At 38.3% G+C, this 12,759-nt stretch overlaps 2 protein-coding genes across 2 annotated transcripts in view; one reads left to right on the top strand and one right to left on the bottom strand.

Moving 5' to 3' along the window:
• The window catches only part of tln2b (talin 2b), a 154,979-nt gene extending 152,060 nt beyond the window's left edge, over positions 1 to 2,919 (bottom strand). Inside the window, exon 1 of the mRNA XM_077211108.1 lies at positions 2,883 to 2,919. The gene's annotated coding sequence lies outside the window, so the exon portion shown is untranslated. The remainder of the gene's footprint in view (positions 1 to 2,882) is intronic.
• A 6,466-nt stretch (positions 2,920 to 9,385) lies between these two features.
• On the top strand, positions 9,386 to 11,199 carry c2cd4a (C2 calcium dependent domain containing 4A). Its single transcript, XM_077211109.1, has 2 exons — positions 9,386 to 9,539; positions 9,656 to 11,199. The coding sequence occupies exon 2, from the start codon at positions 9,687 to 9,689 to the stop codon at positions 11,058 to 11,060; it is 1,374 nt and encodes a 457-aa protein (XP_077067224.1). The 5' UTR covers positions 9,386 to 9,539; positions 9,656 to 9,686; the 3' UTR covers positions 11,061 to 11,199.
• Positions 11,200 to 12,759: the final 1,560 nt, after the last annotated feature.

Here is a 12,759-nt window from a genome sequence, read left to right as displayed (position 1 = left end):
CCGTAAGTGTCTAACTTGCGCTGTATGTAAACACATCATTAGGATTGCACGCTCTATCAAACGCCATCCCACTTCATACTAATTACTTTTGACTTGAGTGTTGCTGCAACAGACATCCGATGGTTTCGCCATAATAAAAATGAATGTGTCTCCTTAAGAACAAAATATAATACCGAGAGTTCACCGGCTTGACCTCATATGACTTTGACACAGTCCAGCGCATACAGAAACATCCCTTTTTCCTGTCAAACAGCAGTGCTAATTTCCTTTTCCTTCCAGTAGTGCAGCGGCCTCCCTCCATCTGACACCGAATCAAACATTTCAAAGCGATTTATCCTAAATAAATGTGAACGTTAACGCATTCCAGGTCAAAACAAATCTGGTTGTTGTTGTTGTTTTTTAAAGCAACTAGCACTAAGGTCATGATTGATTGACGATGTTAATAGATTGTTAAAACTAGGTCAAAGTGCATATATGTGTCACCGTCACATTGCCTCAATCAATGCCGTTCGCATACATATGATGGTGGTGATGCATAAATGAAATGCACTTTCAATCATTCGGATTACATTTAAACTGTATTGGTCACAAATAATTATCAAATCCAGATCTATTGATCCATCTTAAGGTGATTTTGCCAAGAAGAACAATATGCTCATCCTTGCTAGTTCAGTCTCTTTTATACTGAAATGCACTGCTCTAATGTAACACTCATGCATCGCGAGTTGCCATGCCTTTGAAGTACAGTACGGATTCCAAGAGGTGTGGCACTAGAGGAAAACACGGATTTCATCAAAGAGCCTGAACTGCCGGATATATGGGCACGACTTCCACACGGTCCATATATCCATTTATGTGTGATTACCTAAGACAATAATCCATTTCAGGCTATTAACTGTCGAGAAGACTGCCGTTAAAGGCTTAAAGTGCAAATACCATGTCTCTCTTTTTATACTGCTTGCTGAAAAACAGATGTGTGTGTAACGCTAAAGCAAATATGACTACATTATGTTGTAGGCACGAATGCATTTTGTATTGAGGAATCAGTGCATCATCTTGTGATATAGCCTATATTTTTTTTCCTGTATAGCTTTCCTGGGAGATCTGATATAACATAATGTTTCTTACAATCTTTCTTTGTAATCAAGCAACTATTGGGCTTATATGAAAGATTAATATAACGACAGGCAAAATAATCTACAAATTGCCATGCTCTACATTCAAAATTGTTGCTTTAAGAGACGCATTCCAACAAGGATATTAAATAAACTAGATTTGGGAATTATTCCTAGGTTTTTGGCCCGTTCTGTACCAAATTAACCATAAATGTATAGCCTCGAGTGCCAATGTCAAAAAATGATCAGAGTCAGACATGTTGATTTTTGAATTCAACATGGCTGTCTGTAGCTGATGAGATATGAAGGGTGTGGCCTATTTTACTAAAAAAAATAATGGAATAAGAAATTTTGAGATATATGCCATAATAAAATAAAAACCATACCATAGTACTTCATGCCATAACTCTGAAGACACTGTGGTCAGTTGGCGGTGTTATAATAATGAAAAGGCTTAAATAAAAATGTTAAAATATATAAAAAAGGCTGCCATAAGCAAATCATTTTTTTTCTGTATTTTATTAAGATTTATTAAGTTATTTACTGTAATTTCATTTGTCCACTTTGTTGTTGCCATGATTTAGATCAGATGTTTAGAGGAAATTTAGAGAAAATCTGTGTTATATTATACTAAATTAATAAATTATACGTCTAACACCTATAGTGAGTAGAAAATAATGTGATGTAACAATTGAAACTAAATATTTTCCAAATAATATTTTACACATCGGCTCTTTATATATGAAAAAAAACAAGTTCTTCTCATGGTCTCAACATCTGTTATAGTATAAGCCTAACATTTTTGTTATTCGGTGTTACTTACATTATTTACAACAATCAGTCAAATTCTCGGTTGCTCTTACCCAATCAGCGCGCTCATCGATGTTCGACTCGTTACCAATCGAACGTGTTCGAAACAAATGGTTCTGAGCCAGTGAGTGGTTAACCCGGATAATTGCGAGTCGGTCTTGTTCGAAGTTAACGGGGGGGAATTCGAATGGAACGGAATACTATAGCATTTTACTCTTAACATGTCTGTGATATTAAGACATGGCATATGAACGTATAAGTATTCTATTCTGAATTCAGTCACGGTTATCGGTATTAAGTAGCTGAGTTACAGAATCGAGAGGGCTTATACCAATTCGTTCAGACCAGTTTGTTGAGTCGGTTCATTATAAAGATCCAAATAAAAAACGATTCGTTCACATCGGTAAATTTAAATCATTTGCAAACAGCTTGCGTTAGCACCTTGCATGTAAATAGGCCGTACATCATTTCCAAAGAAATCCATCTATCATCGGAGACAGAGAGAGAGGGAGGCTAACCCCGTTCCTCGATGTCAATACGCCGTAGGACTTCATGATACCTAAAATCAGCGCGACTAACTACAACATATCCAGAAAAGGTAAAACTGTGACAAGCAACTCCACATGCTCTGAGAATAGCTGAAATTATCATTGAATATAAAATAATAACACATTTAAAAACAAGCAAAATTCCGATAGATAATTATCATGTACGGTCAATCCACTCACACCCAAGGAGGAATAAACCACTGGCTTCAAATTCACTGACAGATTGCAGAATTCAAACATCACGCCGCACGAGACTCAACACCGCCCATTCATTCGGCTCCATCATAACATGTCCACCATAAATCAACACCAAAGCGCCTTGAACTCCCAACAAAAGAAGAACTCCACGTGCGATGCATCAAAACGGTTCAGTTGCAAATAAGAACAAGAGAAAAAAATAATTTCTTACCTAAAAGGCAGCACGCGCTCTCGTGCGCGAGAGATGATTGAGTTGATTCAGAGGCAGCGCGAGCTGAACTGCGGTCCTGCCTCTGGAACACGAAGCCCCGCCCCTCTTGTTACTAGGGTCCCCCATCGAGGCAATATGATGTTGAGATAAGTCCTTCAAGTTGAAGTGCGATTATTGAACGAGTCGTTGCCTACTATCAGTGTTACAGACCCATGTATTAAACTGAAGGCACACATGCATGTGTGTGTGTGTGTGTTTGTGTGAGTTTGTTTGCCCGCCCATGCAACTTGAGCTGATCTCTAAACCTGGACCTGGTTGGGCATAATGAAGTAATAGGAATATTTGGCTATATATCCAATATTTGTATGTATGTATGTATGTATTTGTGTGTATATGTATGTACGTATGTGTACACACACACACACACACACACACACACACACACACACACACACACACACACACACACACACACACACACACACTCACACACATACACACACAGCTATTGGATATGGATATATATAAACACAAATATATATACATAAATATATGTATGTGTGTATATGTATGTATATATATATATATATACATACAGTGTGTGTATGTGTGTATGTAATTTATATAATAAAGTAAATGTATAAAATAAAATATATATTAAAATTTAATGGAAGCAATGTAGATGTACTGTATATAAAATATTTACACACAAAAACTGTTGGTACATTTTGGAACTGTGGAAATAATGTGAACATTTCCATTTCTGTTTTCAGCAGATGCTAATACTCTCAGAATGGCCAAATATCAGAGAAATATCAGTCCAACTGATACCTTCACTGTACCATGGTACAGTTCTGTTTTATGAGGTCACTATTACTGCGACTAAATATGCCAATCTGAGACAGTGTACTCACAAATGATTCTGAATCCTATTTTGTGGGAAAATGTATGTTTGTTTGTTCCCTTAACATTTGAATGTTACATTTACAATTCAGATATAAAGGGGAAAAATGGACTTCAAGTCAACTGTTTCTTTTAGAGAGATTCTCTGGTTCCGTATGTTAGTGATACTCAGAGAGAGCTGTCATCAAACATTTATAGGTCGGTCCCTGAAGACTTCACAGACGTCTGTCTGTATACTCAGAGTGACCTTTATTTCCAATGACCAGCTTGGGACATTATAGAGTATGTATTGAGTATTTCTCCTGAAGCGCATGTTCAGCTATATGATTTAGTTTCTGTTCGTCTTTGTGTGTGTGTGTGTGTGTGTGTGTGTGTGTGTGTGTGTGTGTGTGTGTGTGTGTGTGCACATTGTAGCTCATCTGGATCTGTTGCTGTAACTGATAGTGTTGTCGTGGTGATGGAGCTTGAACTGCTGCTTGTGTACATGATGAATATGCAAGCACAGCTAATGAGGCTAATAGAGCAGAAAATTAGATGTATCATTAGAGGTGCTTATGTACTGTTGAATGCAAAAAAAGAAGAAAGAACTAAAAGGTGTGTGAGTATACTTGCAGATGGACCAAAGAAAAACAAATGTGTGTGTGTGTGTGTGTGCACTGTATTCTATATTTAATACTATAAACGCACACAGTTGTAAAAAAAAATTTTTTTTAATGTATATAATGTATGTATGTGTGTTGTCAAATCGATTAAACGTAAACGTCTTAGTTTACATAATATGTGTGTGTATATACTGTATATATATGTGTGTGTGTGTGTGTGTGTGTCTGTGCGTGTGTGTGTGTGTGAATGTGTATATATAAACAGATGCGCGCAAACACACACACACATATATAATATTTATAAATATAATGTTATATACAGTATATACAGTATACACACACACACACACACACACACTTGTAAACAACTTTTGTTAGATGCTGCTAATCGTGATTAACTTGACAGCACACACACACACACACACATATATATATACACACACACAATATATACAGTATTTATAATATATATAATATATTATAATACCACTTTTACTTGACTATCAATACCACTGTACTTGACAGATGTTATTTCCTTACACATGAACAAACAACCATATTGACTGCTGTATTTCTGTTGCAAAATATATTTAGATTAACCAAAACAAAGGAAATGTAAATAAAGAGGCATCAGCACAGCCAGCTTATCCTCAAGCCCCTTTGACCTCCAAGAGTCATTAGAGGGATAAGCTTTAGTCATCATTACTGACAGGATGCTGTCCTCTAGTGTTCACTCTGAAAAAGACATGCAGGTTTCAAATCCTGCCCTGTTTTCCGTGTTTTATAAATAAACGGTTAGAGGCCCTCTTTTCTTTTAATGGGTTATGGGTTGTTTTTGAAGCAGTATAGAGAAAGTTCTCAGGATGGTATTCTGAGGTTGCATTTAAAGGTGACCCTAAAACACATGATGTTCATTACATGGTGACCCATGATAATCATTAAAAGCAGCTGCTAGGAAAGGGACCTGCTTGAAAGAAGAAAAACAAGGTGTGTGTGTCTGCGTGTGTGTGTGTGTGTGTGTGTCTGTGTCTGTGTGTGTGTGTGTGTGTGTGTGTGTGTGTGTGTGTCTGTGTGTGTGTGTGTGTGTGGGGGGGGGGTGGTCTTGTCAAACCCTACATTATGAGGACGTCATGAAATGTCATTAAAACAGCTCACATTATAAATAAAGAAGGATGTTTTTTTTTTAAAAGGTAAAAATGCAGAAAGTTTTCTGTGATGGGGTGATGGGTATGTTTAGGGTTAGGGGATAGAATATACAGTTTGTACTGAATAATCTTTGTTTAAGTTAAATTTATGGAATGTCCCCATAAAACATGGAAACCTAATGTGTGTTTGTGTGATCTTGTATGGTTTATGTGGACACAAATGTGTATAATGTCATGGGTATTACAACGTAAACATGGTTGTCCTCGTAAACCAAATGGCTTTAAAAACATATTAAAACTTAAAAAAAATGCAGATCGTTTTCTGTGATGGGTAGGTTTATGGGTATAGGGTTATTGTAAGAATATACAGTTTGTTTTTCACACTTTATATTAGGTGTCTTTAAATACTCTGTACCTAACAACTATTATTTTTTTATGTATTTACAATGTACTTATTCTGTTGATGTTTTAAAACACTGTTGATGTTATTGAGGTGGGATATACGGGTAAGGTTAGGGACAGGTTTGGTGGCATGGTGGACCTTAGGTGACCTAAGGGTGGGTTAAGGTGAAGTTTAAGGGAAGGTCAACGAAATTATAGATATTAATTTAATTATAGATAATTAATTGAATTGAATAATCCTTAGATATTATTCAAGTGAATGTTAAATGAGTAAAAAATCTAGAGCTTAATAAAACATTTTGTATAAATCTTTATAGAACAAGGGATTGGACCATTTAGTTTATGTGATTCATATTCAGTTTAAAATTTATACGAAATGTTTTATAAGCTCTTTTTTTTTTTTACTCATTTAAAATTTTTAATATCTAAGGATTATTCAATTTGATTTGATTGAGTTTTACTATTAACTGAAATGCGTAAATCTTGAAAAAAGCCTAAATTTTTTGAGTGCGGTTAAAAGAGAAGCTCACATGACATAGATTATGGACTTTCAAAGCAAAAAAAAGAAAAGAAAGAAAAACAAGGGGGTATATGCAAATTGTAACGAGGAGTCAGAGACGGGTGGATTCATTCGCAGTAACTTTATTATTAGAATGAACACAGAGAGAAATCAATGATCAACAGGAATGTAGGGCAAATCCAAACTCAGAGTCGATACCAGGCTGGGGTCGGGGCAGGTAGCAGACAATCACTCGTAGATAAGGGTGTATTACCAAATTTTGGGCCCTGGGTACAAACCATCTAGCTGGGCCCCCCGCCACGGACTTTTGACTCAGCTCGGCGACTTCTAAGGCCCCCCCCCCTTCGGGCCCTGGGTACTCTGTACCCTTTATCCCCCCGCTACCACGCCCCTGCAGATCAGAAGTGCAGGCTAGGATCAGAAAACCAGGAAAGACAATGGAACGTAGAATGCTCAGTGGTGTATGCCGAGGCGGATACAAGACTTCGCAGGGAGCCATGGGAGCTAGCAGTTATTATAGGGAGGAGAAGTGGCTGCACCTGTGTAAGTGATTAGGGATGAGACTCGGACTAGGAGGGGGACAGATGGGAAACGTAGTTCAGTATTCAGGAGACTGTGATCTTTGATGACTAGGGGGAGGCGTCGAAGAGCGATCTATGACACAAATATTGATCCTTAGAAGTCGTAAAAAGTAAGTATATGTGCGTATGACCCCGACTACACCACTGATGCACACAATAAATGTATTGTATCAACTGATTAATTGAAATGTTAGTTCATAGTAGTTAAGGACACTTAATATCAAGTGGGACCTTATTTATTTATTAAAAAAGAGAATTCTTTCTCTCCTTCCTCTTTTCAATAAAACTGCAAAACTCTAAACTAATTATTTAAAATAATTATTTTACCCTGTCTATCCGAGCAAATGCAGTGCTGTCTTCACTTTGTTCAAGTGTACTAATTTTAAGAAATATCACAAATCTAGTCTGGAATCAGCATGGGGTGACTTCTGCGGCGGTATACACTGTATATATATATGTAAAGCACAATCCTATTTATATGGCAATTATTTCCTGTACAGCTGTTCACAATCTCTAAATGGCTTCTAAGTGCTATTTAAAAAGTTTTATCAACATTGAAGCACTTGTTTACTTCATGCTTTTCAAACATTAGAATAAGCCTTTCCTGCTGTTAAGGCCTTAAATATTACTCAATGTGATCACAACATTTCTTAGAAACCATCAAAAGGGCATCACTACACTCTAGGATCATTACGTCTGTCCACCTCTCTGATTCTCTTGGTTTACGGCAATAACCCCTCGAACTTTGACCATGAGCTAACGTAAACAAAGACATAAATATCAAGCATGACGTTGTAGACAGCTGTAGTGTGAGATAGCCTACTGTAAATCACCTATGCGAAGGTACATAACCAGAGGCTACACTGCACACATTTTATCAAATGAAATAGTCTGGAAGTGTCGGTTGGAATTAGGCTAATATGATATTACAGAGATGTGTGAATATTAAGTTATTATTAAGGAATTATACAGGAGATCCTGCATTCAAATTTTGCAAAGCTCATCTGTATCCTGCCACAAGAGGGCATCGTTGAAACCTCTGTATTTGTCTGTATTTATTATTTCGATCAATGTCTAGCCAAGAGAGCACTCTTCAATATTTATGTTTCTGCAATTATATTCTTGTATATTTTCATGACAGTACACATTTTTGGTTTATTAAGCATAATTAGTGTAAGATTGTGGATGGATCACTTTCATGTGCCTGCTGTTCTTTGATATATAAATGTTTCGGTCACACTTTATATTGGGTGTCCTTAACTAATATGTACTTGCATAAAAAAAGTACAATGTACTTATTGTGTTCATATTGGATTTCAAAACACTTGATGCCATTGTGGTGGGATACGGGTAAGGTTAGGGACAGGTCTTGAAGTATGGGTAGTTTTAAGGGTGGGTTAAGGTGTAAGGGAAGGCTCAATATAGTGTAATTTCTGTGTTTAAAACAAGATTCGACTTATTTTTTAAAGTCAGTTTAATGTAATTTAATTTAAAATGACTTAAAGATCCAAGTTGATTGTACTTAAAAATTTAAGTCAGCAACTTTTTAATTCAATCAAAGTGTTTTTAATTTAAAGTGTGATTAATTTAAATGTTGGTACATAGTAGTTTATGTTGTTTCAGCGTTGCATTAACACGTGGTTTCAACAATTTGAATAAAAGATGGTTATGACAATATAAATATCTCTATGAATAAGAATTGCAAAAAGGCAAAAAAAAGTTTCATTATTAACAAATCTTAGACCAATCAAACAATCAGCAGGCCCCTTTTCATTATAGTTTTATAAGGCATACCTAGGGATTATTGTGCCTAGCTTGTGTATGAGTTTGTAAGCTCAGTATATTTGCTTTAGACCTTTGTATTTGCTGACCCAGATACATCAAAGCCTGTGTTCCGTCATTGGTATAACTAATACTGTAGTCTCCGCGTGAAAAATGCCAGACACATTTGGATTTGCTTCATACTCAGGTATCATTAACCTATAACCCACATCTAATAATACAATTCTCACGCAGAGTTATGGAAACACACACACACACACACACACACACACACACACACACACACACACACACACACACACACACACACACACACACACACACACACACACACACACCTTTGTTTTATCAGCCAAATTCGTTGGATTTCATTGCAATTTGCTTATCAGACTGGCCTTTACCTTTCCCAGTCTTGGATTAAAGTGTCGTGGCTTGCGAGTTTATATAGGAACCAGTAGCCTTGAAAGCAGGGCAGCACTCTCCTACCACTCGTGGGTGTGATCGGATAGCCCTTCTCTCCGCCCACAGCGCTGTTCTGTATAAAAGGCCAAGAGCCCTTCACATGTGTCACAAAGAGAAGCCGGTCTAACAGGAGAGAGTCTGAGCCTGCTGATTAAAGACTCCTGGCTATCACCCTGAAGACCTTTTTTAATGCAGCATACAGAACAAGGACCTGTCTGAACAGACACTCAATTCCTCCACTGGAGAATCGGGTAAACAAGGTAAGCAGCATACAAAATGCTTTGGCATTAAGATATAAAGACAGACAACTATTGCCCAATTTTGTAATTCAACTAAATGGACCAGAGTTGTAACCACAGATCTTTTATTTTTGCAGTGTTTCTAACTTGAGTCCAAACTGAATTCCCATGTGGGTGGTAGAGAAGATCAGAGTGTCCGTCGAAAGGACCAACTTGCCACTTTCTGTAACGGAATACAGCTTCAAAATCGGAGACATCATGTTTGGAGACAAGTCATCCATTGAGAAAACCAAGAAAGTCTTGCTGTGTCCAAACATCATTACCCCGGACACCATTCCAGAGTTCTGCATTCCCCCCAAGATCTCAAGCCCAGTGGAGGGCAAGAATATTGAACAGGGGAGGCCGACTCCATGCATCCGAGTGTCTCCATGTGAGAAGGGAAGTCCAAAGAGAGAGGTCAATAACCGAGAGCTACTACATAATCATATCATCCAGGTGGAGAGTGTTGACGATGGACCATATGACAATGGCTGTAGTGATGAGGAAACCACCAATGGTGATCCTCAAAGCCAGGCTGCACTTTCCCTGCCTCACTTAGCTAAAGCTCAAACCTGCTATGGCTTCTGCACCTTGCTGGAAAGTCCCCACACCAGAAGAAAGGAGTCCCTCTTCCACAATGACCCTTACTCCAGTGGAATCCCCTTGGTTCTTCCCCGGAGTAGATCGAACACTTGCTCCAAATCTTCCATGCCATCTTCCCCCATCCTGCCATCTTCAAGCTCCACTTCTTCCTTTAGCCTGAATGCTCTTACTTCCAGACTTTCTCCAAAAGGCTTCACCCTGCACCGACAGGGAACTCTGGATAGCGATACTACCTCCTCGGCAGAATCCTCCCCCTTCAGTTCTCCTCTACTGAACAGATGCCCACCAAAGTCTTCTCTCCTCAAAGCGCTTAGCCATGAGAAAATCCTCTACCGCAACCTCCGGAAGGCTGCCATGTCCAGAAACAATTCCTTATCGACGGACGAGAACAGCTCCACGGACAACAGCCCCAACATCATGAGGAGAGCATCTGACGGCCTTGTAGAACCTCTCCAGTGTGGTTTCAGCCTGGCACCTCCGGCTATCTTCCCCATGGACTTGGTTCTGCACCGGGAGAGGGTGATGAAAGAGAATTTGGTGCCTGTTGGAAGGGATGGGACCTTGCGTTTGTCAGCAGAGTACTGCCCTGAAAACCAGAGACTGCGTGTCCGCCTCATTAGCGCAGAAGGCCTGTATGCTCTGTCTGTGGACCCTAAAAGCATTAACTGCAGCATTAGCCTCTCTCTCATGCCCGGAAAAGTCCAGAAACAGCGCAGCACGGTCATCAGAAAGAGCCGCAATCCAATCTTCAATGAGGACTTTTTCTTTGACGGTATATCGGAAGATGATCTCTGCCAGAGGACACTTCGATTCAAAGTCGTAAACAAGATGTCCACAATGAAAAGAGACTATATTCTGGGCAACTGTGATCTTCCTCTCACCAGCATTGTAACATTATAAATCCCACTGATCCAAACTGCTTAATTTATTGTGTGTGAGTGTGAGCATGCATGTATTTGTATGTATTATATTAAGTTTTATTTATTGACAAATCTCTTTATCTGCCAAAGACTTGTTTTTTATTAAACAACAAAAACTATATCAGTCTTGTGGTCTTTTATTCTTGATGGGAAGCATAATTTTAGGTATTCAGTCAACAAATAATCATTTATTCATGATGAGAACAGCTGTGACTGAATCAAAGCATGGCAGTCTTAAAAGGTTCTTAATTTCTGTAATGGCCTCCATTGTTCCTTGTCTCATCTTGAGCGTCTTGATTGCCGCTGCACTGTGACGCGTAGCCTTTTGTAAGTAACAATGCAATATACAAATGTTGATTACTTCAATTGATGGAGAAAACACTAAAAAATTGCTCTTGTGGAAGAAGAAAACATATTTGTATCAGTCAAATAAGGCTGCATTTTTAACTATTTCCTTAGGCAAGGTACACCTTGTAAAGTTAATGGATGTGGCCTCCTTATTCCCCTCACAGAGATATTTCTTTGGGAGGAGTTGTAATAGGCAGGTTTTAAAATGGCCTGTCAGTGGGATCTGAAATTCACTATTACAGTAGCAATACCGTAATACTGTGCTTCCTCAGGGCTAAACATAAAAGAGCAGTAGTAAGACATTTGAGACATCAGTAATAGCTAAATGGTGGGGCTTACCATTCACTGATCTTTCAATGGACGAGGTAAATAATAACAAGGTGGCACTGATTGCAAAATAACTAACCTTCTCTGATTTCCTATAAGCCTGTTGTTTCCTGCTGACCTTTGCAGGGATTATAATAAAGTAACTTGAGACAGAGATGGCTCATGCTCATTAAACCATCTGGGTTTCCCACCCCCTCCTCCTTTTTTCAAACAGGCTTGCTGACTAGTCCAAGGCTTGCCAACTTGGCAAGCATTTAGCATTAATAGAAGCAAGGGTATGATATTACGCTGATCTAGAACAAGTTAATCCCCCTTAAACCCCTATACTTCAAGAGCTAAAATGATTCCAGATCGGTATGAAAGACTGATTTCTAAGTATAATGATGAGACAATCAGATTTTGGGTGTACGATAGTGGAGTTCATCCTCCTGTGCAGTTTGAGCTGCAAAACGACTAACTCCATTAAAATTGTGTAGAATAACCTCAGTCATGCTAGCTATCAGTCACAGAAAATGTTGCTTAAAGGGGACCTATTATGCAAAATATACTTTTACATGGTGTTTGAACATAAATGTGAGTCGGCAGTGTGTGTACCTAACCACCCTATAATAGTAAAAATCCACCTATACTCCTCTTTTTTTAATCCCCATTAATCATAAGCAGTGTCTCAGAACAAGCCGTTTGCAGATTCTAGCAATGTGACTTCACAAATGCTTAAGACTGAACCTGTTAGCATAGACCCCGCATCGAGTGAGCTGTACACAGTCCGCCATGTTTATCTCCTCGTAAGAAAATGTATTCTTATTTCAGTTCAGTACATGGGCGTCAGCTATAAAAAGTTGATATAAAAACAATCCAAATTTTTTTGTTTTTATAAAAAAAAGCCGAAAATCCGTTAACTCGTAGGCCGCCATAGTTATTTATGTCTCAATGCATTCTGGGTAGTGACGTGTACAGGTTGTAGCCGTCTGTAGCCTAGCCGCTATAGCAGCTTTGTTTATTGT

This window comes from Siphateles boraxobius, unplaced genomic scaffold (assembly GCF_051911475.1).
Source record: "Siphateles boraxobius isolate OS27281-9 unplaced genomic scaffold, OSU_SipBor_1 65, whole genome shotgun sequence".
In the NCBI taxonomy this organism is placed as follows: Eukaryota; Metazoa; Chordata; class Actinopteri; order Cypriniformes; family Leuciscidae; genus Siphateles; species Siphateles boraxobius.
This window is presented reverse-complemented; position numbering and strand designations above follow the sequence as displayed.

Excerpts from the sequence above, each read along its gene's own strand:
- c2cd4a (XM_077211109.1), top strand. The coding sequence starts at position 9,687 with ATGTGGGTGGTAGAGAAGATCAGAGTGTCCGTCGAAAGGACCAACTTG.